This window comes from Scomber japonicus, chromosome 13 (assembly GCF_027409825.1).
Source record: "Scomber japonicus isolate fScoJap1 chromosome 13, fScoJap1.pri, whole genome shotgun sequence".
In the NCBI taxonomy this organism is placed as follows: Eukaryota; Metazoa; Chordata; class Actinopteri; order Scombriformes; family Scombridae; genus Scomber; species Scomber japonicus.
The window spans coordinates 16393921-16420414 of NC_070590.1; the positions used below are offsets into that span (position 1 = coordinate 16393921).

The 26494-nt window shown below is 38.2% G+C and overlaps 1 protein-coding gene across 6 annotated transcripts; it reads right to left on the reverse strand.

The window, feature by feature from the left end:
- ppp3ca (protein phosphatase 3, catalytic subunit, alpha isozyme) lies at nucleotides 1-26176 on the reverse strand. 6 transcript variants are annotated; one of them, XM_053331415.1, is made up of 15 exons: nucleotides 26122-26176; nucleotides 20130-20330; nucleotides 14393-14517; nucleotides 14191-14302; nucleotides 13545-13690; nucleotides 13314-13453; nucleotides 5400-5477; nucleotides 5189-5283; nucleotides 3582-3707; nucleotides 3386-3463; nucleotides 2842-2917; nucleotides 2517-2614; nucleotides 1871-1893; nucleotides 407-413; nucleotides 1-191 (listed from the first exon to the last, which is right to left on the reverse strand). In XM_053331415.1, exons 1-15 carry the CDS (start codon nucleotides 26174-26176, stop codon nucleotides 13-15), a joined length of 1539 nt encoding a protein of 512 aa, XP_053187390.1. In that variant the 3' UTR covers nucleotides 1-12. The 6 variants fall into 6 exon arrangements, with proteins under 6 accessions (XP_053187390.1, XP_053187388.1, XP_053187387.1 ...); XM_053331413.1 differs by lacking the exon at nucleotides 407-413 and adding an exon at nucleotides 959-962 and having other exon boundaries at nucleotides 2842-2926; XM_053331412.1 differs by lacking the exon at nucleotides 407-413 and having other exon boundaries at nucleotides 1843-1893; nucleotides 2842-2926.
- Nucleotides 26177-26494: the final 318 nt, after the last annotated feature.

The following is a 26494-nucleotide window of genomic DNA, read 5'->3' on the forward strand; positions in this document are numbered from 1 at the left end:
TCAGGCAGCACATCACTGGATGTTGCTGTTGTCATCCGTGCCGTTTGCCTCTGACATATTCATCTTTCCCATGGACTGACCCACGTGGTTCACCCCATCTTTGCGAGGTGGCATGCGTTCATTGATGCGGTCAAGGCCTTTCGCCTCCTCAAAGCTGGTGATCTTGTGCTGGGGGGAGAACCCGCGGATAGCTGGAGAGATGAGGAAGAAAACACATAAAGGGATCAGACTCACCTTGTAATGGTATAAACTCAGAATATTCCTTAAATGATTTCCCCCAATTATTTCAAATGCAGTTGGGATTCGTTGTGTGTTTTATCCAAAAAACACATTGTGTGTCAGTCTTGTTTAGGAACAAAGGAGCTTATTTCAATAATAGATAAGTGCACTAAACAAAGTTTATGACTGTCACGCTTAAAGGACTTTTCATACTTTCCGCATTCGGTGTCCACAGGTTAGGGTTGGGGTGCTGTGTTTTCCTTTAAAAGCAATAATGTTACTCCAACTGAACTTGCTAGATTGTATTTCATTGTCTCACTTTCACTTTAAACAATTATTTTACTCAGGGCTGTTTTCAGGAGTTCCTGTATGTTGATGAACAACAAGAAAAAGTCTACAAAAGAAATCAACATCTTAATAAGAACATGAATATAGTAGATACAACCAGGTTCACACAAGTAACCTAAAGTTTGCTTTTGTAGCACATGCACAAAGTCCGCAGGATCAAATTTTGGGCTCTACGCAAACTTCCACAGAGGGGCTGCATGATCCCTCGCGGACATGGGCAGAAGACGACAATTACGTCACGCAACCAACACAGACCCTCGTAGCTACACGTAAAGTATGGACTGGCCTTTAAAATATGGTATTTTTTGGTCTGAGGGTTACATACTAACATTATATGCTTTTCAGTTTTCTTTGTGCAGCTGGAAAAAAACCCCAACAAAAGGCAAAATACATTTCTAAATAATCAGTGTGAATGTTAACCATCTGGTTACTTGAAATACTTTTTAACATTTTTGAATATTTGTGTTAGTGCTGTAAGTTTATGTCTTATAGCTTCTTGGTTAGTTAGCAACGGTTACCTTAGACATATCACGAGGAACTGAGGCTTCAAGATGCATATTTCATGTTAATGCTCTGGTCTCTTTGTTGTTGGTGTGCATGCAATGCTTTTTAGAACCAGATGAGGCCATTTACAAGCCAAACCCAATACAATGTGGTTTTTTAGTCATGCATCTCTGGCAACACTTGACTTTGTAGTTGTTAAATTTATCATGAACATGTCCCGATGCCTTAGAAATATATGACCCTTTTCCTCCTTTTAACCCAGTTCCCAGTGTGTGCCACAGTCATTGTTGATGCTAAGTCTCTTTACATTGAATTGGGCAGTGAGTGGGGATGGGGCTAGGGGTAGACTGATACACATGAAGAACCTGCCACTAAAAAATACAAAAGATACCCGTTGTCTCCACAGATCTCAGGTGCCTCAGATCCCCCACCCAGCAAATACTACTAATATTATTAGATTGACCATCTCTGAATGATGCTGAAAGATGTTTCTTCTCCTCAATTCCTGAACAAAAAGGAAATAATGACTAAATAAATAGGTTTAACTCATGGTCATCTGAATGGATTCCATCTCTAACATTAAAAATGCATTAAAAATAAAAAATTGGTACTGCAAAGTCAAGTGCCTGCCTTACTAGCGTCAGACCTCTCCGTGAGATGTTGCTTGATGGAGTTTTCATTGTGTGAGCTGTTGTGTGCATGGACATGTCAATGGCAAGAAACCATGACAGTATGTCAGGAGGGGTTATGGGGGGGGGAGCACAGGTTTACCTTCTCCGTCCTCATCATGTGTCTCGACGGCTTCAATGGCTTCAATGGTGGCTGAGGGGGGAGGAGGGGAGCAGGTTACTGATAAAGCCATGCAAATGTAAAATGCAGCCCCAGCGAAAAGGCAGTTCTCGTTACGCCAGATGAAATATACATGTTCAGTGGCAATGGAGCCGAACTCAGAGCAGCGCCATGCGTTAATACTGAGAGAATAATGTGTCAGTCAGTGGTTAGAAAATTCACATGAAAAACAACAGATAGATGCAAATAGAGAGAGAGAGAGAGAAATATATTGAGAAGGAAAAAATATTAGGTTGAGATTGTAAAAGATTTGAAGTGGAGTGAATAGAAATCGTTTGCACTGGTCTTGCACTAGATATTTTAAAATGTTTTCACAGTTTTAATTTTCTCTGTAGCGATGATTGTGATGCAGATGTGACACCATATTCTGTGGTTTCTGAAATGTATTACTGCAGACAGATAGCAGTAACTTTAGGTACCTCTTCCATAGCCTGAATGTGATAAGAGCACCACTAAAAGGCTCCAAAAAAAGCTTGCTGGCCGCCCTATGTTAAAGATACAGAAGAGGATTGAGAGACAACCAAGAGAAAAGGAAGGATAGATATTGGCGATGAAAAAAAGAGAGAGTAAAGGACAGAGAAGAGGCTTATACTCACCACTCTGCAGTGTCTGTTTACCCCCAGAGAGAACCCCGCTTGGCAGCATGCCAGTGGGCGTCAGACCCTTAAGCGTCAACACATTTTCACTCTCCTCTCTGCAGGAATCACAGACACCGGTAAACAGGTCAGAAAAATTCACTTCACCCTGATCAAACTGGAAAAAACTTCCCCCACTATGACAGCAGTTTATACACATTCATACCTGACACACACCCACTCACACACACCGTCTCTAACCACAGGCACACCTAATACACTCTCACTATTAGACAATATGGACTCATTGATATGTTAACACACACAAACATGTACTGTAGTCTACCTGAGAACTGAGAACATTTTGGCCATTTTTCCAATAGCACGGATCTTGTTTTTGATCACCTCCTTGCGCGCTGCTGCTGCATTGGCTGCAAAGGAGGAGAAAAAAAAGTCATCATGGTACAATAGATACTGTTATTATCAGCCTGTGTGCGGCATAAGAAATGGTCTGGTTCTGTAATTATATGCCTACATGACTGTTTACTGTAGTGTACAATCTGTCATCGCAGTCCTATGTAATGAATAGGAAACTGTGTTTATCTGCCTTTCTGATGCAATAGACAGTGTCTAAGGTGGGCTTCACCTATTAACTTATCAAGATCATGCATTGTAACAGCAATGAATTGAAGCCATAATTTAATGGTGATGCCTCAGTAGAAACACATGAAAAGCCAAAGGAGTCCCAAACTCATTATTCTGAATAGTTCAGATATGAAAATGAGCAGCTCAAGCGTGCCGATCCCTGATCAGACTGAACTGAACCCACGATAAACTAATCCTAAATAGAAATGATTAATTATTAAGTAGTTACTAAAAAGACTTCTTACCATCAAAGATCTCCTCTTCATCATTCATGAGCTCATCATCAGAGCAGATACTCAGCACATTGACCAGCATCTCAGTAACTGGGGAAGAAACAGAGCATAGGAAAGAGTTAAGCATAGAGAACAGATAATTATATTAGGATGTGATGTTGTATTAATAATACCTGACTGGTATCAAAAGACTTTGTTGTAGAAATACCTTTTTCTCCAACAAATGGCAGAGACCAGGTGAAAACATCCATGAAGTTGGGCAGCCAGTAGGGGTGAGGTGAGCAGTTGAACTGCCGGATGTTCATGACATTATTTTCATATTTCAGTACAGCAGCTGTTAGGGAAGCAGAAGAGAGACAGTGGAGTCACATTTTCCATTCAAACCTTTAAAATTTGATATCCTGTTGGTGTAGTTACAGTACCCTTATACGTTTATACTAGAGTGTTTACATACAAAAAGTGAGTCTGGATTTCTGTAGCCAGTGTCTCATAGCTGTATCTGATAAACACAACGATTTTAAGGTCTAGAGAGCCAAAGTGAGTCTGTCTTGTTATTGCTCATCTCATGAAAGCATCACAAAGTACACAGTGTGGATTTCATTTTCAGATGATTATATACTAAATAAATAAATACTTATGAATATTATATTCAATTTCTGCTGATAGATCCTCTAAATCTTACACACGTGTCCTTTAAATATGTCTCTGGTGCAGCTCCTGTACATTCAAACAATTTGAATGACCCAAGCAGTTTTAGTTAATAACCTATTCAAGAATTATGTTATAAAAGCAATATCTAATACAATTCAATTTAGTTTTTATCAACATTCACCAGGGAAAAAGAAAGGCTGTAATGTGGTTAGACCTATCTCTCTATCCGAACCTATACTTACGTGCTAGAAAACACTCAGAGCAGCGGCAGACTGCACAGCACACAAACTGACTGTCATTTTATTTTATGGTGTACACTGTGCAGGATCTTTGCAGGGCATTTTTATAGCCATATGCGTAATTATATTCCAACTATGGTCTCTTCAAATATATTCAAGTTCAGTGGTGATGCTCAGTTTTATGTTGTTCCACACAGCTCCCTCTGTACATGCAGTATACGAGGACAGAAACAGAGCAGAAAATTAGACAAGTCAACCACTAGATGGCCTAGCTGAGGCCAGAGATTGCTGACACTGTTACATCAAGAGGGATAAAGCCACATGGAGATAGTCAGCGATGCCGACAGTCCCTCCCACGCTCCCCATCTCCCATAGCCCATGGCAACCAAGACACAGATCTGAGCATACAAACAAACAGGGCCTCCCTAAAGCATTCTTATGCCTGTTCACAAGTTAAATGCAGCTACATTGCCACAGTGTATGCTGTTTAAACCATTTTATTAAGTAAGTCAGCCCCATAGTAGTCATTTTGTCAGATGTTAGAGCTGCCTTTTGTCGGATCTAAATTGCAAATGACCTATTTGTTTTTAATGAAATATAACCTATGCAGTTGAAAGGCCAGAGGTACATCAAGTTGACAGTTCTAGCATTAAATGTTACCGTAAATTAATCTCTCAAGACCTGCCTGCTTTACAAAGCAATAGACATAATATGATATATGAGAATAACTGATTTTTGTGTGTAGGATTTTGCATTGAATAATGATGACAAAAACCAAAAAAACAGATAAAAAATATAATATATTCCTCACTCTCAAGTACACAGTTACTCATTTTAATCCAATATATTCATTTCACATAGCTCAATATTATTCAGGCAAAATTAATTGAGAATAAATTGAGATTCAGAAAAGAGATTCTCTGACCTTTGTTGTTGTAAACATCCAGGTAGTTTGGTGCTGAGAAGATGGTAATAAGGGATGGGAATCCAGTGGTCTGACTTTTGCGGTACATCCGGTAGCTTCAGACAAAGACAGAAATGGGCAGAGCTTGTTTCTATACATGTAAATATGTATCTAGTATATTTTCGTTTGTGTGTGTCCTTCTATGTGAATGCATGTTGTAGGGATGACATACCCGGCATCTTGTGCTTCATGCGCCCGGATAATTGATAATAGGTTATTGCTCTGTAGGAACTCACATACAGCTGGATAACTGTAAAAGATAAAATAAAAATTGGGTTAAAAAAATGTCATGCTTTAAATACAGTAAACTGTAAAGTGCAGAGCGAGCATCAGCTTAACAATCAACTCAATTAAGCATACAATCTTATCATAAATTGACAAAATTTGTTTTTCCAGCCCACACAACAGAATGTCATCATTAATTTCATATAGCACATGAAACAACAAAGATTTATCACTCATGAATGCATTTATAAATACAACTTTGCTGAAGATGATGCAAGTACATGAAAAACCAACCCAACTGCTACCTGTTGCAGTACAAAACCAACTAGCTCAGTAAGTAGCAGCTGACAGGAAACGTGCCTGAGAGGGAGCAAAAAAGAGCTAGCCAGACAATCACAATGTAAGCTGCAACATACTGTACATCCATGCTCCATCCATTATTTTGATCAAATATCCAGCAAACATGCTGCTTTTTATAAGCAAGCACTCCTAATAGTCTGCCTATGTTGTCTCAGGACAACTTTTGGGAGGAATATTGCACCTTCGTTCCTTTCTGCTGCTGACTGAAATGTCACAGCCCCATTCATTGGTCATTTGGTACTACAAAGGTGCACATCAAGCCAGAGGTGTATTTTCGATGTGTAGTATAAACATAATGCTAGCATGCTTTTTATGGATATAATAGTGAAATATCAGTTCTACTAATATGGGCTTTGAGTGTTAGCATCTATTTCACCCTGTGTTGCTGCAATTGTTTTGGTTCGTTACAAACTAGGTCTCTGTGTGGTCTCTTGTTTAATCTGTTTTATCTACTCTATCTAACCTTTTAAAAATCCTATTTATGCGTCTTTATATTGTCAAATAAACTTGCCTGGTATGTGCAAATTAAAATTAAAATGCATCTCTTTTATTACATGATTTACCTATAGTTTTCCACAGTTTCTTGGGGTACAAATAGGTAAACTGGGAATAAATGAATTTCAATTCAATCCATGACTTCTTTACACCTAAAAAATCAACAACATGCCATATCAACCTACCTTACACAGATACCGAACACTGCATGCTTATAAGCTCAATTCTGACCCTTTAGCTTCAGCCTGATTGTTACCATTCACTTTCAAAAGATATCAATAAAGGCATATCAATATCAGTTTGAACTAACCTCCATCAGTATGTCGAAATGAACGTGTCATCCCATCTGACTGTCTGCTACTGAAGTTATTGATATTACTTGTTTCAAACACAGACTAATGGATTATTGTAATACAAGATCTCTCTAGTGCTGCTAATTATCTCCACTAGTTGCATGCTGAAGTTGTCCTCCATATTTTTCTGGCCAGATTGACAGTGAGCTGTCCCACGGGGAAATAATATAAAAACTGCATGACTCCCAACATGACAGCTAGGGTTAGTTCAGACTGCACTTGCATGGCCATACAGTAGATCTTTTTCCAGTGGGATAAATGAGAAGCTCAGACTGCACACTGCACAAAGAACATCAGACCTGTGTCACAAGGAGGGACCAATAATCAGAACTGGGACACTTCCAGCTGCAGTGTGAATGTAGCCTACCATTTAGCAGCTCTCACCACTGTTGTTATGTAATACCTAGAAGGTTATGTTATATCATTCAGAGACTGCATCTTACCCTTAAACTGTGTCTCCTGGGTTAGAAAAAAGATGATAGATTTCAATTTGATTAGCTTTCCTACCAGCCATGAATCCTGAAAAATCCTTTGTGATTCCTTTATTTTTACCAACTGCTAAATTCATTAACTCCATCAGTCGTGGGCACTGACCTGTTTACACATTTTGTTTTGATAGTTGGATTAAACTCTTCAGGAAATTTGGAAAAGGTTTACTTGTGATCTGATTTGTTCCATGTTGACCATCTTTGTAACTCATTTCTTCTGTAATGATTTTTTATAATTCTTGACATAAAAATTGCTGAACTGCCAGAAGTCAAGTGAATGCGTCATATGAGTGGCTGTGCATCCTATAAAGTTCTGGGTAAAGCATTAGCCAAAATGCCAAATGTAAGGTGTAAATTAGGTGTTGACATCATTGACTTCACTGTGTTGGGTCCAAATGTTGTGATTTAGATGTAAAAGCTGTATTAGTGTCAATCAGCTAATCAAAGTTATTCCACATTGTGAAATGCAGTTGATTGACAGCTGTTACAGCAGCTCTCAAACCTCCATCAAGCTGGGGGGCGTGTCCCACAGGGTGTCATCCGACCGCCCGACTCTACCAAGCAGACTGACTTCAAACGTCACACAAGCAAGTGGTATTTTGACAAAATCATGATCTGTCTTACTCTTACCCTGATATTTAATCCTAACCAACCCAAACAACAAAGGCAACCAATACTAGCCAATCAGAGGCAGAGTAGAGTCATGGTCAGGAGATATTTTGGCTTTACTTTAACATAGTGGTAGGAAGGAGTGGAGTCCATATTTATATACAGTCAATGATTGACAGTGGAAACCAGACATACACAGTAAATCAGGCACAGATTGCAAGACTGTGTAAACCTATATGACCAATTATTACCAGGATCTGCTGTGTTTGATGAAATCCAATTAAAATGTCACTCCCAAGGCTGCAACAAACAATGATTTTTGTTATCAAATAATCTGCCAATTATTAGTTTGAATGATATATTATGCTTTAAGTGAATAAAGAATGTCAGAAAATAGTGAAAATGTCATTCACAATTTCCAATAGCCCAAGGTGATAAACAGTGATAAACTACAGAAAAGCTGCAAATGTGATAAACTGACTGAAATGACTAATCACTTGTCAGTACCACTGATTAATTTTCTCTCAGTTGACTGAATAATCGATTAATTTTGTTCAGCACAAGCCACTTCTTCTTCTTTCCATACCTACAGTACAACAACAACCAGTACATCCTCCCCAGCAACAATAATCTCTTCCTGCACTTTCCTTACAGTCACTGGCATCCACAGACCCATCAAACTTTTAGAAGTGTTTAAAATATTTACATGTTCAAAGGTTTGTGCCAGAAGAAAAACAAGGAGACTGCAATGCCCTGAGCACCTGGCGAAACTGTGCCATCCTCATATATCTAGGTCACATGGCTAATACTCCCTTGGTGGCCAATATATAAATTACACGAATAGTTCTGTTACACACTAACATGAATGTGCTGTAACTCTTTTCACTATGGCTGACAGTGCACCATGATACAACTGCAAAGTGCCAGTCTTATATAACAGTTTCTATTAAAAACACAATTCATTTCTAACTTAGAAATAAGGGCAATTTTTGCATCACACTTTTCTTAAAAATGATGTTAATCATGGCTACAAAGAAGTATTTTAGCTTTACAATCTTACACCTGGTACACAAATGTCATGTAACGACATACAAAAACATTTCCCAATATAAACTACGTGTCTGTTTATTTTTTGTTCACTCCAACGGTATCTATTGATTACTCTGAGAAAACAGTGTACACACACACACACACACACACACACACACACACACACACACACACACACACACACTGCTTGCCTGCAGCTCGCATTCCTTCGCTCCCCTTCGCGAAAACACACAATTATGTGTCGGTGAGCCTGCGACTGAGGGAGAGCGTGAAATCTGACAACTAAGTATGAGCGAGAAGAGTCCGAGAGAGATGGAAGTGGTGTGTTGCAAGTATGAAAGTGAGAGGGTCCCCCCCCCCCCCCCACCCTTTAAGAAAATCCATCTGTTGTAGGACATATAACTATAAGACATGGCAGTGTGCAGCCAAGCAAAATTAAAATGTTATAGACCCACTCACAAAGAGTTATTTTGTTAAAAACAAAATATGACTTAACATATAGTGTAGCCAATGTTACAATAGACTTAACATAAACCCTTAACAAAGAATATGTTAACCACTTAACACACGCCCCTGTTTTTTATGCTGTTAGCCTAAACGACATGCCCAAGTTGTGAGCAGCACAGATCCCACATAGTTTGAGACTCAGAGATGTGTCTGGTATCATTGGAAAGGAAACACTCTCAGGATTCTTGTAAAAGTGTCTGTGTGATTCTGTGACTTACTGACAAAGAGTGGCAGAGGTTACAATGATGGGGTTGTTTACTCGCCCATAGGTTTGCCTTTACAATGACATGTGTACAGACATTCAGGGACCTCTCAGCAGGATATAGACACAATGAGGCCACAGCCACATGTCTTGGCTTCATGTAGTCCAAATTTGGAGTCAAAAGACCAAAAGATGAATTTTTCAGAGTTATTTTTCAACAGGTATGTCCATGCGTTTTCCTCAGGTCCTTTTTGGAGACTCCAAATGGACACTTGGTTACCAAAGCTGTATAACCACAATCAAACACCTATAACTTCACATCCCCTTTGCCTACAATCAAAATCTTGGTCTCTAATGAAAGCTGACGCCATATTATTATTATTATTATTAATATTATTATTATTATTATTATTACATATAACCACATTTTTTTGTTTGGCCATATCTATCTATCTATCTGTTTATTTTGGTATAAGTCATATGTTAAGTCGAAGAAGAACCAACCGTGTACCAAAATGCCGAGTGCGTAATGATATATGGTTCAACTCTTGGAGTTTGTTTATGGACAGCCAAACTTAATAGCTTAGTGTCATACACCGTTGGAAACCTCGGACTATTGGCTAAAAGGTTATCAACTTCATTTCACCGAATATTTCCATAGGCTAGAACAGCAGTCAATCAAAGCCATGTCGTCATTGTTGTCGGTCACATGTCTAGTCACGTGTACTCTGAGATGGACGCGCAGGTCAGGAAATGACGTAAACGGACCGTATATGGTTTGTTATTTGTGTTATTACGTTACGTGTTGGACTAAATACATGGACATATTGAGGAAAATATTTCGGTTTTATGGAAACGGATTTCATATTTCACAAGAATGGATATTTGGCGAGCTGTACAGAAAGTGCTGTGTCATAATATGAACGTTGTGGATAAAGGGAAGACTTTGAAGGTATGTAGAGATTATAGCTTTTCTTACTTAGCTCAGGGGCTAGCCGAGCTAATCGCTAATACTATTACGGCTGTGAGCAACCATATAAGTCGTAAGTGGTCTTGAATGAATCAGGACAATCTAAGCTTTCCAACGATGTACGGCATGAATATATATGTTTAAGGGTTGGTGTTTAAAACATCCAGAAGAACTTGTGGCTACCTCCTAACATCCGTCCCTTTCCGTAGACGGAACAGCGTGCGTTAAGTGGTTAAAGCATTACAATGTGATGGTTAATAGGCAAAAGCAAAAAGGCCTCTTTAAAATACTCATTGTGTTTGCTAAACAATGTTGCCCCCCCCCAAGAAATTTAATGTCATAGTAATACTAAAATCAGGCATGCTTGACATTTACAAACCTCCTCTGTAAGTATTATATTTTTGTTTCTACAACTATTTAAATCTGAGAAACATGCAATTGTGAAACATGTATAGTATTGATTTTAATGGATGCATGTTTAGCAGTTGACAGTTCATGTATAACAACACTGACAGTATGCAGCTTGAAATGAAATAACTACAATGCACTGTATTTGATTTTCTCAAAGTGTTATATCTACTTCTATTTCAGATTTTCTTGCATCTCCCAGCAACCCCAGGAGAGCGTGGTTCTCTGCGCTGTGTACATACTGTTGGCAAGACTCGTAATGATGGAGAGGTACGTTTGAGAGTGAAGACAGAGAAAAGCCATGGGGAGATAAATGACTATTATAGCAGCATCCTCCACACATCTACCAAATAATCCTCAGTAAGCTCCTCTCTCACCCCCCCCCCCCTCCTCTCTCTCTCTGTGAATAGATGGCTTCATATCAGAGACCATTTAACAGCAGGTGAGAGAGGAGGTTAAGACCCATCAACCTGCTGCTGTTTGCTCTATCAGATACTCTCCATTGGTACTGGTAAACTCATCCAACGCAGCATGAATCTCGTCATCACTGTCGATCATGTGTCGTGTGTAGTTATGCAGTTAGTTTCATTGTTTAAATAACATTTCCCTATACTGTAAGTTTTTAGGTTGATACATTTCCACAACCACTGGTTCCAGTTTATCTCAGGGTGGTAATAAAATCAACTTCTGGTTTCTTGAAACTTGCTTGATAAAGACAATCCATCAAAATTAGCATTTTTTGTTTTTTTTGTTGCAAAGTAGTTTCAGTGGCCTTGAGCTCTCCAACAAGAAACAGTTTTCAGGTAGACCTTGCTTGAAGTAGGGTTAGGATTAGGGTTGGTGTTAGTGTTAGGGATCTCAAGGGATCGGGATCTCTTCACCTCTCTAAAAGTGGACTCTTACTGAAGCTGATGTGCGCTTATATATTCAAAAATCTGAAAACCTGCCATGCTTTGGTAAAAAGTTAGCAGTGATGCAGTTGAAGTTAATAGAGTTTGGTCTCAAAGTAACAGGGTGAGCTTGCCCATGTGGAAATATAGTTTGCAACTGAAACTTTTGCACTTTGGTGGGACTTTTTCATTTTAAGCAAATGGAACCCCTGACACTTGTGAATCTGAACTACAATAATTCTGCATGCACTGTACAGGATGTCATTTCCTCTTCTGCAGAGGAATACATCATCCTGACTTTACTTTATAGGCTCCCACATGGGGGGTCTGTATTAGGGTAACTGTCACCTAATCTCTTTTCCTCACCATCTACTTCCACAGCTCTGTTCCTTCTCACAACAATATTAGGAGAGTGCTCACTCCGTCCCCTTTTACAAGCTCTGCCACAGAGATTTAATAATTGCATCACAATGTGATTCCCAATTTGCATCGCCATTATGTTTTACATTTCATTCTCCTTCCTCTTTCTATTTTTATTTGACTCCAGTTTCACCCAGATAATACTATGTCTGTAAAAATCTGTTCTTAAAGTAAACAAAAATACCACTTAAGAGAAACAGTTCTTAACCACAAGACCTTTTCATTCTTTAGTTTTTTTCCTTTAGCAAATCACTCAATATCCTTAATTACAGTCTTCCTCCGATGTTACTACTGTCATAGGGCTTATGTTGTTTGTTCTGGTCTTTTTGAGTTTTGCTCAAGTAGCAATAACTGTAGGACATCTAATAATGTTTACTAATCTCAACATCTATTTTTGCTATTACAAGTTCTGTTGCTAGGTTTCAGAACACTTGAAATATTACATGAAGTAATTTGTGCTGTTGACCCTTGATGCATCCTCTGCTGTCGTACGTACTGCAATCAACCAACTTCACTTGAATGTTTTTAAAGCCCTCTTGGTTAATTCTAAAATCTATAATATTTTGTTTTTGGTCTCAACTGAGATTACAAGGTGTGCCTTTAGGTTTGTGATATGTGCATAAGATTTCCACTAAACTGCATTTCAGTGTATTTGCATCAGAGTGTTGTTATTCGTCACTCCAGTAGGAAGTGTTGAGGATTTACATTTGCATGTTATAAAATATATCGAATTGAACTTCACTTCAGTGGTCAAATTAACATTAGCAAGACTAAACTGGGAACTTTTATGAGGAAAGTACTGAACTTAATATCTTTGTTAGACCACAAGGATACACACAATGCATTTGGAGTGAGAGGCATTGCATTTAAAACTCCACACTGCACCTGTAACTGTAATTGAAGACCTACAACAATGCAATATGGGTCAAACTAATGAAATCAGATATGTACTTGTTATAGGAGATTGCTCACAATGCAAAATGCATAAACACAATGTTTCTGTATTGCATATTTTACTTAATCTGGATTTTAATAATCTGAGTATGAGTGAGACAGCAGTATTCAAATTATTATAATCCAGAATAATTCAGGGAAAAGAGACAGATCACCTGTAGAAGTAGGAGCAGCCTCGCACTGTGTTGTGGCTGAAATATTCCTGGGTTTTCTCATTGCCAAAGTCCTCTAAAGGATCAGACCACAGCAGGTCACACATGGGCCCAAAAGCTGGCGGCTCCTTGAATCGATCCAACTGCAAATGAAGACGCAGAAATGTAACTTGTTGGTTGTTACTATGTACAAAAACAATCAATGTGAAATCTGTTACTGCAGAGGGTTGTTACCTTTTTAATGTCGTCTAAGGTGTGTATTTCAGGTGAGAGTCCACCGTGGACACACAGAAACTGTTGGTTCATGAGCGCAGCCAGGGGAAGGCAGTCAAATGCATCCATACATGAGTCATACACCTGCTCTGAGTACTTGATTTTACCTGACAGAAGACAGAAATATAATCAGTCACATCAGTATTGTTGGTCCTAGCATGATATGTATATGAAAAAATATTGAAAAAATTGTTATGTGTTAAGTAAGCATGCATGTACAATTTAATATATATCTGAAATAAAGTAATATATTAAATAAAACAAATAGTTTATTTTGCACACACATATGAAGTCATATTTATAACAAAAGCTTTTATATCATTCTTATATGTTATATTGACATTATGATACAAAAATACATTTGTGTGCATTTGTATGAATACCATACATGCATGTACTTTACTATCAGTTCATTATATTTCAGTTGTTTACAGACAACTGCAACCCCCATATTTGTGCTGTCCTTCAGAATTGATTTGACAGTCTTGACGGACAGGTGCATTACTTATAATCTCCAGCAAAGGCGCTCCAGGCAACACATGACATTAGCAAGACAGAGAGGAAAAAAACAGCAAAAACAATATGGTTAACACTGAAAGATACTCACATTCCTGTTTGAAGGTGAAATATTCTGTCAAATGTCTACATTCATGATTTCCACGAAGTAAAAATAGTGTCTTTGGATAGAGGATTTTCAGCGACCACAGGTATAAAACACACTGTTGAGACAAGTATGTAAAGAAAGTGTTATTCCAACCAAAAAGTTACAAGCATCAATGTATATGAACGTGATATTATGATGGGTTTACCTCAATACTGAAGTAGCCACGGTCAACGTAGTCCCCGAGGAACAGGTACCGCGTTGTGGCTGGTGATCCTCCAACTTCAAACAGCTTCATAAGATCAAAGAATTGCCCATGGATGTCCCCACACACTGGAAAACAACCAAAGGACAGAAAACCTTACAGAATCAAAGAAACTCTTTGAATATGTGCCTCTGCATCTTTGTGTTTTGTGTGTACGTGTGCACATCCATGTTGTTTTGCATGTGTGATAGAGAACAAATGCACAGACTTCATGTTCATAGCACAGGTCTACATTATCATTTGGCCATATTTCTTGAATTTAGTTCAGGGAAGCAACTGTTGACGTTGTAGGTTTCTGAAACCTGCTGAAAAATAATTGGATACAGTTGTAAATGTATTGTCATGATGCTAAAAATCAAGAATGTTTTTCCTCCAAAAAAAAAAAAAAAAATCTCGGACAACTGCTCACACAAGCTGCAGTGCTGGTGTCTGAGTTCATGTAGATGTGGAAACACCTTCATTTGTATAGAGAACAGGAAATCCACTTCTCTCTTTTATTGGTTCTCGAGGTTCGAAGACAGAAAACAAGAGAGATAGTAGAGAAGATTCTGGCAGGATCTCATGCAGTACAGAGACACCAGAGTATACCTTCTTTTTCTTCTTCTTCGCTCACAGGTTAGCTTTATAAATAGACAAACAGGAGGGCAAACAGGCATGAAACTGTGGAGATGCTACAGTTTGTCTTAATTTATGGACCTCAACAGACTCAATCATTTGTATTTGATAAAGGTGATGAATTATGTTTGTTGTAATTGTTGCTGTTACTGTTAAGATATTAAAGCAGTAAACTTAGAATTGGCTCTTCTTTATTAAAGCATAATATACAGTAAAATGACTGTAGATGTTATGTAACTGTAAACATAGTCATAAGTAATAATAGGTAGGAATATGAAAAACAGAGAAAACAGATCATATTGGAAAATTAAACAAATGACACTTTGCTGTCATTTGCCTTTATACTTTTCTTCATTATCACTCTGGTTTATTGTATGCAAAAGGCTAACCCTCTCCCAACAAAGAAAACATGTTCTTCATTATATATATGTTCTTCAATATCTTTGGCCGCTGTAGACCTTCTCAAATGTCTACAAGACACATAAAGTATAAACCAGTGGTTTGGGGAGATGGACTGACTTATATTGTCAGCTGAGTGGAAGAAGAGGCTGTAAGTGATGAAAATAATTTGTATTTTTCCAAAGGAAGAATACATGTTTTATCTACAGTTAAAGCCATACTGCAAATATTAAAGAAACTAAATAATATTGAAAGTATTTTGAGAACTTTAACGAGTGATTCGAGAATATAATAGTATAATAGTGTGATGGTTCCTCCTGTCCTCAAGTCGTGATCATACTGAGATATTTCTGTGGTCTTTGGCTGAAAGGCCTCTTTCCTACACAGAGAAATGAGACACTCACCTCAAAGAGCTTGAAAAAGCGCAAACCCCTGGGGAGATGCATACTTTTTCGTATTGAACAGTATGGCACTGGAGTGCAAACCTACATCTCATTTCCTCACTGCCTTCAATTTTTCATTATCATCTCTCTCTGTCTCCTCTCCTACTCACCCTCCATCTCTTCTCCCTTTTCTGTCTCCCCTATATCAGCTCCACAGTGGCCTTCGCCCACTCAAAGCTTAGAGCAATGTGAGTGGGAGACTGCTTGTGTGACTAAAGCAATCTAACACACGCGCGCACATAACATGCGCACGCACACACCAACAACCATGTAACACATCCATGCAAGTTAAGATTTGCGAGTGCATAAATGCCTCATAATATATGAATGCATACACAAACACACAGCTGCAGAGACATTAAAACACAGCTCAAGCTCACGAAGATACAAAACAGACCTCCATGCTCACGAATGCCCGTACACAATACTCAGCTCATCATCCATATTTCATGCTTGATACATAAAGCCTCCATTTTCCTTACACAAGTCAAGACAAGAAGCCTGGGACTTCTCCTGAAGTCAATGTGCCTTTTATCCATTTGCCACCTTTGTTTCTGTTAAACACTGCGCTTGCTTTTGAGGAAGAAAATTGGGTGAAGGTGAAGCTGAATGACATGCTAAAGTAAACAGGTCACATGGGTAGCCTTATGAATCATCCATAAAAATCAAATGGGGCAGAAGATTTGTAGGATTTCACAAATATGTGAAAAGCAAAACAAAATTGTCACTTTGATTTGAACAGATGCTTCTTTTTAAGGACTCAAACTGAACTGCTCCACACATAGCCCACTCTTTTGTTCGGTATAGATGCCATTTCGTCTAATACCTATCTTTTGATACCTGATTTCAATACCAATAGCAAATTGACAACATTTTCAATACCATAGTTTTGAGAAATATGAATTTGGTTTTCAAAAACAACCTTATTCATTTAACAAAAGAAGCAAAGGTTTTCACTTTGGCCTAGATGTTGTTGACACAAAAGCAGCCATAACAGTACTTGATAAAATAGTTTTAAATTGGCAAAATCTTGATTCAAATCTGAAAATATCTGATAAAAGAATTAGTCTGACCAGGCATTTGATACCAACTTTCAGTGTTTGACAGTTTTTAATAGAGAAGTATTTTACTCATTACCAAAAATTGTGATTATTGTTTTTTCTTCTTTATTTTATATATGTTGCATTAATCCATTTTCTCAATTAGTCAATTTACTGTTTACTCTATGAAATACTGAAAGTACTGAAAAAATTGCACTCAGAATGTCTCAGAGGCCACAGTGATGTCTTCAATTTACTTGTCTTTCTTTCTTTGAATGTGGCTCAGGAGGTAGAGCGGTCGTCCTACAATTGGAAGATTGGTGGTTCGATTCCCGGCTCCAGTTGGCAACCCCAAAACCCCAAACAGTTCCCATGCCAACGGTGTATGAATGTCAATGAATGGTTAAATTCCCCCTGATGAGCAGGTTGACACCCTGCCATCAGTGTATGAATGTGTGTGAATGACATGTAATGTAAAGGTCACAAAGACTATACTATAAGTACAGATATTCAATGAACTGCCAAAAATGAAAAGCTTGAAAAAGTGACATTTATAATCAAAATAGATGCCAATTAATTTTCTGATGATCAACTATAAATGACCAATAGTTGCAGCTGTAGTTGAGCCCTACCATCACCTTTTAGTTTATTTTCATCTGAATTCATACGTTTATGTATTAAACAGTAATTTACTAAATATATTCTATTCAGTTCAATAAAGTGAGCCTGAGGGAGAAAAAAAGTCTCTTGATTATTAATCTTGGTGGGAAACTATGTTTGAATACACAGGACAGGATAAAAATACTTTAGTGTCTGGTTCAGGCATGTTCAGTTTAGAACATAACTAGGACACACTGCAGGTTGATCAGAGGGAAAGACTGACGGGTAAAAACAATGTTATCTGCTGACATGCAGATACCACAAGATTTTAGCATTTCAGATTTTTTTCCTTTTTCTCTTGATGCCCTTTACTTATATTTACGTTGCTGGTTTAAATAAAAATGTTACACCCTTTCTGTAACTTAAAAAAACATTTTAAAATTATATTGAGCCAGAAAGTAGTTGATTTTGTGCAAGGAGTGAAGAATAAACCAAATCAAAGTAAAATCAATGCAGTACTCTACAGTATACTACTCAAAAAGCCCTAACAGTGATTTGGTCTTTGGTGAAGACATAAAAAGATAGATACAGTGTTCCTGAAGTATTGCACAACAATTTTACTCAAAATAATGAGGATTATTCCAGAAAGTGACAGTTTTCTGCTCTAAGAATTCAGATTCCTGTAGATGCCTTGGTTACCTGTGTTTCATCTCAGTTTGTGCTTCGGTCAGGTGTTTATTTTAACAGTACATCAGTCCACATCTGCTCACTAACTCTTAATTCTCATGTGTCTGTTCCTACTATTATCATCTTCTCATCTAGACTATTTCTAAACAAAAAAATTTTAATATGTTATATATGCTATATATGCTAATATGTTACTCAAGCAGGGTTCAACTATCCTGCTTAGTTACATGGAAACACAGTCAATTTTGTAACAATAGGAGCATAAACATGCATATTTAAATGTTACATTAGTCTTACATTATCAGCTGATCAAGAAACACAATGTGCATTACCATAATTATGCTGATGATGTGCAACTATATATTTCCCTGTCCCACATGTGCCCTGTTGACATGCTATCAGAATGAAACTTATAAAAGTGACAAGACAGAACTCCTGGTTATCAGATCAGAAGCTAACAGATGGAAAATCTCTTATAGATTGTCACAACTGTCTCTGGAAAGTGTTACACAGGTCAGAAATAATTTAATCCAAATATCACAAAGGTAAGTGATTTTTATCAAAGGTGGACACAAAGAAACTCATGATTTTATTTCCAGTCTGCTAGACTACTGTAATACTCTGATGACAGGTATACCTAAAAAGCATTTCAATCGACTGCAGCTACTTCAGAAAAAAGAGATACAACCAGAGGTGCTTAGGTTGTTACACTTTATATTCATGTCCAAAGAACTCCCGCAGTCTTCCTCACCTCCAATAAAAAAAGAGTAATTGGGAACTGCGTTTCAGACCATCAGGTTTATTTTATAATTTAAATACCCTGTTCACAGAAACAATGTTTTTTAAATTCCAAGTGATGTAGTCGGCCCGTGGTCTTTGGGTTGGAGTCTGACTCACCTGTTGATGTACATGTGTGAAATGTGCCATATAAAAGTTTTGCTTGCTTGCAGTATGAGGCTACTCGCAGGCTAAACAATTCAATTGTGATTCTAAGCTAAATTTTTAGTTGCACTTAGGGTTAGAAAAAATCAAGCTGAAAAACCCACATTCTGACATATTATTGCTTATATTCACTCTTGTTTTAGCTGTGTTTGGTTTTCACCCACTTCTGAGAAAAATATTGGGTCATTAGCTTACTTTAGCAAATACTTGCTAATGTTATCTGTCTCCCATTTGGTGCAATTCCTTCAAGTTTTGATAATGCTGACACTGAAAATTGAGCTTTAAAAAAATAGAGAAGTTTAGTAAAGACATGATTTTCCTTGACAATACATTGGGATAATTATGTGCTAATACGTACTGCAAACGACTGGTCTGACTTCAGCTACAGAAACATACTTTTTCTGTATCTGTTCAACAATAAAATGTGCAGTCTGACTCTGTCTTAACTGAATAAGATGCAAGCAAGCCTCAATGACAAAAACAGTTTGATTGCTTTTTCTGTTGGAATGTCCTAACTGGTAACGCAGCACTCTGTTTTCAGCTGAACTTTTATCAGACACCCTAGAGGAGCAAGTACTCTCCCATCTTTTACTTTAGTGGTTACGTCTCCGGATTCAGTGTAACATGATAGTCGGGCGCTCATGTGCTGTTAGGTCATGGTGTGAAACTCTCTCAGCACAACAACCTGAACTGACTTTATTTAAGATATGTGAAAAACTACTCTGTATCAAATATATCATCAAAGGCGTCCTAGTGGCCAAGTGGTTCGGACGCATATCTGTAACTACACTGTACAAACAAGCAATCCAGTTAAAACAAACAAACAAAAGTAAGACAATATCCAAATCCATAGATGAGACACTTCAGCTTTCTGTGGGAGAGAAAATATTAGAAACACCTTTCAGTATAATTCAATATCATACCAAGGTGTATCGTACTCCAGGTGTGGCATACCTGTGACTGGCGCCTCGATGTCCAGTATGGTTTTCTCCTGACGTAGGATAGCTGCTCCCTCACTGACGATTCGAAGTGCTACAGCTTCCTCTACGCGGCCCTCCTTGGTTAGGTGGGCCTTCAGGAGATCCACACGAGGTTTCCCTTCACAGTCAAACACTTCCTTCATTGTAAGGCGGTGGCTCAAGGGGAAGGGGACAGCTGAGGACAGAGCAAAGAGACATGGTGATTTAAGCAGAGGGGGCCTCAAAGTAACTACTGTGAATACCTCTATTGTGAGAGAATAGTGGCAAGAATGATACAGCGAGAAGACCATCAAGGAATTCATGTAGAAATCCTATTTGAGAAAACCTCATCTATGTTTCGCCTGAAAGCATTATTGTTATACTGCTGCATCCATCTTTGTTGACTTACATGATATGTGCATCTTTGGCATGAAAACCATTGATACAAACATAGCTTTGGCCTTAATATGCAGGGGGACAATAAAGTGGTAGAAGGCACCCACTGATTCAAATTAAACAGTACACAGAATTATATTAAACCATTTAGAAGCATGTCAGACACCGTTATGCTTCACAGATGTTTATATTTACAAATCTTTTGAGGTTTTTTTTTTTCAAAGGCTGGGTCAGAGATGCAGATCAGTTTCAGTGTGTATTATTAGATCTAAATTATACCGAATGTAGCATTAATTTGTAGCAAAGAATAGGGCAGAAAAAAGCATCTTCCTGCTAATATGACATTATAAGCTATAGTTTATGTGTAAATGTCAGCAGGCAAAGATCAGCTGGAATAGATTAACACAAAAAACCTGTCAGTTAATAACAGTCATTGCAGTACAGATGTGTGGTTACTTGGTAAGTATTTTTCTGAGTGCTGGATAAAACACAGCTAATATCTAAGTGCTCTAGCCATCCAGCACTCTCTCTGGATTGCTGGAGCTTGTGGTCATTAAAATGTACCAGTCACCTACCCGACAGACTGCCTGTGAAACTGTGAAATCCAACCACAGATCATTACTACAGTGGCAGCTAAGGTTATTTATTAGATCTGGCGCTGATCTCTGTGTGCTCCATGTGATCTCTGTGTGCTTTCAGGATCCATGTATTGATGTTAATCTATAGATCATCTGGCTTAATACAGAAAACTCCTTCTATGTGTCATGAGCTGTAAATAATTCAGATGAAAGGAAAAAGAAGTCAGATAAACATGAACTCAAAACAAAAATTCTTAGAAAACATGGTTGACACAGTTACAAAAATATACGCAACACACAAACCGTAGTATTTTCAGGAGTGAAGGTATGTTTGCCAGATTTGTGCAGTGTATAATAAACAGGGGCACTTGAAGCAGGGCCAAACGAGGAGGATACAAAGGAAAGAGTATCAAAGCTCAGGCTTAAACTGAACATGATCAACATACTTTTTAATAATAAATGCTTGACTGGAGAAATCTCAAAGTTGCTGCTCCTGGGACAATGAGGCGAGCCCCAGCAAGTGTTCTTAGTAGAGGAGTCAACATTTTTCACAGTGCGCAGTGTGTATCTGTGATGGTGATGTGTGCTTTAACACATTAGCAGCTAGCACAAACTCTGCACAGTCACCGCTCAAGTTTTCTCAAGTTTCAGTTTAGTTATTGTCATTGAGCACTGATAAATTTGCAATGTGATTTCTCGGATTCTTTTAACACAAACAGTGCAGTGACAGCCTAATTACATGATGATGCAACTAAATGAGTCCTAGAACAACACAAACTGAAAAGTATCCTAAAACTGTCAGAAGTTTTTGCCACTTACTAAAAGGTAAATGTGATACAGAAACCCAAATAACACTGTAACTGGTCTTGAGCACACAATACAGATTGATTGCACCTTTTAGTGGAAGAATGAACTGAAATGGAGCCATAAGCAGATGTTTTGAAAAGGACATTACACTTAGCTTTTTTTTTTTTTAACCCAGAATGAAGCAACAAAGGATTAAACTCACTAATAACAAAGAACTGTTTAAAAAGTAACCCAAATACTTCACAAATTATCTTTAACAATCCATTTCACCTTTTCACTGACACAAACGCACAGACAAGCACAGTTATATATACATGTATGGTGGGGAGATGAAAAGCTGACTTCTGCACAGCACCCAAGCAGAGTTGAACTATGAAATACTGTATGTTGCCGAGCAACAGCAGTTGGAGTACAGCCAGTGCCACCACGGAAAACCTGCAATTTGCATTGGAGGTTCACATAGATGCTGTTGGAAATGTTCATATGGTAGACATGTCAAATTTTCTATACTGAATAGAGGAGTCTCAGGATGATGTCCAGACATAATTTACGGTTTCTCCAATCTGCAAGCTTGAAAAAATATTGTGTACTAATGAGCAACCCTGGGTTCAGTCAGGAAACGCTGATGGCTTCATCTGGACCAAGTGGGAACCTACTGGCTAAAAAATGAAGCCATCACGGAGGTGCCAAGAACTGAAGTTCCTTGAATGGCCACTTGAGGTTGGTTCATAAAGCAAATCAATCCCCATAGATCCCCATATTAAAATGCATAACTTACATCAAAAATAACCATGTTTACACCAAAAACAGTTTTGGTCTCTGTCATTTGCCATTCATGACAACTGTATGGGGGGATGATTTTTTTATATAACTCACCTATCTAAATTTCATTAAGCATAATTATTTGAGTGCTTGAGTGACAGGTAGTTGCCGTCACAGGCAAGTCCCAACCATGACAACAACATTGTTTAGGTGACATAACCATTGTGAAACCCCAGATTCAGCAGAAGCATAGCCATAACCTTAGATATTCTAGTGTGTTTTCAGTTAATGAAAGTTTATTATAATATTTTGGTTGCCTGAAAAAGTCTTGTTCAGCATTTGTTTGCCAATTAGCATTAACATTATCACAGTTTTATCACTGTGCTAACCAAGCTAGCAGCTAGCAATAGGGTCAGCTCCACCCTCTCATCCAAATGTGGTTACTTCTGGCTCTTAAAATTCAAGATTGGCGGCAGTCACAATTAAAGAGTTCACAGTTTAAGGGGTGATGTCAAGGTGGCTATGTCCATTATTATCTATGGTCTACGAACTGGATTAACTAACCGTGTGAGTTTAAGTGTTAAGATTTTAACATAATGCATGAGAGGCTTCATCTACACCCTCCACAGCACCCCTGCTACAATCTGCTTTATGTGATGTTTGAGGGATTATAGACTTCCTAACTATTGTTGAATGGGTAGATGAAAGCAGAGCTATTCTGCCAAAGCCCAACTATTGCTGTGTCATAACCATTAATAAATAATTAATGTCAATAAGTGTTGCTGGAACCAAGTTGCATGTTTGCGAGTGAAAGCTGGAGTGAATGTTTGAGCTTGTTATAAGTCAAGACATATTATATCTCAGTACAATGCCTCTCATATTGTTGCATATGTATTTATTCAAATATACTGTTTTTATAACTTCAAACAATACATAAAACTATTACAGATTTACATAATGCATCTTTTTTCAGAATAACAGGAGTCTGAAAATCCCTGACAGACTCTGACTGTGAAATGAGGGCAAATATTCTTAATGTCAAAGACAATATTTTAAGTAGTAGTTTCAAAAATATGAAGCAATGTTTATCCTAAGGTGCTATGCATTGTAATAAGGTACGGTAGAGCACAGGTGTAACAAAGGCCTCATCCCTGAAATAACTGACCTGAATCTGCCTCTTGATGCCCACAGCACAGTAGTGACAGTGCTGTGGAAAACAAACTGCAGGGACCAGCAGTTATTGTATTTCTTTAGGTATGTTCTGTCAGGTTAAAATGTCTAAGAGAAAAGAGACCAGGTGAGAAATTTGCTGCAGTTTCAGTTAGAAATGTAGGGATAAAAATAACTTAGAGTAGCTTGTAGTATCAGCAGTTTGCTACATGCACCAAATACTGTACAAGAACTATGAGAAAAGTCAGTCTCAAGTCATCAAAATCACCAGCGCCTTGATAGCTGCCTTTGATCACCTGAAGGATGCATGACTCAGTTTCTGTCATCTCTTTTTTTCTTTTTCCTTTACATGTTCAAGCCTTTTGGGAATTGGGGATGAAACTTGCCTTGTACTACTTCTTCAAAGTGAAATACAGGAATAGAAGAACAGATAAAAGTGACAAAAGGAATATATGTTTGAACATACATGTCAATCTGTGGCATGACAGCAGTTACAGACAAATGAGGGTTTGGTGAAACGATGATGAATGTGTACAACATTGCTGAGTGGTAATTGAAAAGTAATATTGAGTTACCTTGTTCAAGTTTCAAATATTTAACTACCTTCGAATTGCATATTTTTAGGCAAAAAAAAAAATCAAGACAACTAAGTAAAAGATGAATATATTTAGCAAGGTTTCTGAGTTACATAACCTGAGGCCAGTAAATGCCTGAACTGAAACAAATATTTATATATAACTTTTCTCAAACAGGAACAAAGGGTTCAAGAAACTATTGCAAAACTGTAGCCAAATCTGAATGTTACATGATCATGTTACAAAAGCAAAAACCTGAGTCAGAATTCTTGGATGTGCTGCAAGTGTTGATACAACCTTTTTTCAGCATATGTTTCAATGTCTGGCTGTCGGCAAAGCTTTGCCAGAGAAACAATTTTTAAAATCTGGATGGTGAATTCTTGCTTAAATATACAACAACAAATAACGGGTTTGTTTTAGACTGACTTACAACTGTACATTCTCAGATTTTGGTTGGTTATTATCCCATTGTGGAACAAACAGCTCAGCTCAATGAGATGCAATACAGAATGAAATGAAGCATGTTTTAATAAAATAATCAACTGAAGTGTTCTTGTAGTTGCTGAGAGGGCAAATATAATGAAATGTGTCAGCAGCAGTATAATGCGTAAGCTTGTTTTATGTGAAACTTCAATATGAGTTCATGATCTGAAACTTACTCAGTGATGGTACCCTTTTTCCAATATATCACTCTGATGATCAACTTGTTACCATTAAAATGAGATTAAAAACATAAACAGGGCGCTACTGAAAGGACTTGGCTGATTTTCTGAGGATATTGTTCTTTTTTAAAGTGTCCAGACCAGTGAGTATAACCATTAAATAAAGCTCATTACACTCTAACAGCCCATATTCTACATATAGTGTTGTGCCTGCATTCATTGTGATAGAAGTGTGTGTCAGTGTGCAGTTTAACAACTCTGCAGCTTAAAGGACAAAGTTGTTGATGCTGACTGAGCTTTTCAGCCATTGCAATAAAACACTGAATATATTTCAGGCACAGTGCTGACTGTGAGTTGATCCATGTTCAAAATGAGCAAGGCTAAATGAGTTATGGCACAACTGTGAGCACTTCATCATCCTCCATTGATCCAAGTTGTATCCTCAGTAATTCTCTGACAGAGCAGACTAGTGAATCTACTGAATATATGGCTTTTGGGATTCCTTATAGACCGCTTCTTATCAAGTTAAAACATGACTCACTGCTGGTTCAAAAAATAAAAAGAAAGGGAAAAAAACACATTAAATGTCAATTTCATGCCCTCTTCCTCTTCCCCTGGCCCTGTCAAAGCCTGTGAAATCCTGCTGCATCACTGCCCCAGCTTCTACCACAAGCCCAGCAATTCAGCTATTTTCCCCCTCTCTGCTCTCATGCCTTCTCGGGCCAAAGCCAAGAAACAGTCCAATCTTGACAGCAAAGACTGAAACATAAACAAATTAGTGCAGTTTAAAAAAACATCCCATATCTCCTTGTACAGTTGCTGCTGCTAAACGCGTTATGCCCATCTACGTGTGAGCTGTGCAGCAAAGAAACCCGGATTGTTTGTCAACATCAAAGCTCCCCACGATCACCATGAACACAACTTGATGGCTGCATCTTCACCATGAATGCACGACAGGAAAACAAAGGCCAAACCAGAGGGAGCAAAACACTTGACATGTTATATAATATCCACAGCAAAAATGTAGGCTAACTTACATTTCACCATCCTGTCGGTGGCGTTTAAGACGATGTCAGCGTTAGACATCTTCATGGGCAGTTGCTGTCTTCGAGGCTGAAGCGTTTTCTCTCCCTCCTTCAGGATGGACTCTCAGTGTTTGTTGTCAAAATGCGGCTGATGCTGTGGCATCACTTAGATGATGCGCCCCCTCCGTGCGTCGGTGCTGCGCCGGGTAGGACTGCTGCTCCTGAGGCAGGGATGGATGCTGGATGCTGCAGGAGGGAGCTGCTGCTGCTGCTGTGCTAAGCCCGTTGTGGGGGAGGATGCACAGTGAGAGAGAGAGAGAGAGAGAGAGAGAGAGAGAGAGAGAGAGAGAGAGAGAGAGAGATGTGCACTATCCCGACATGGCGG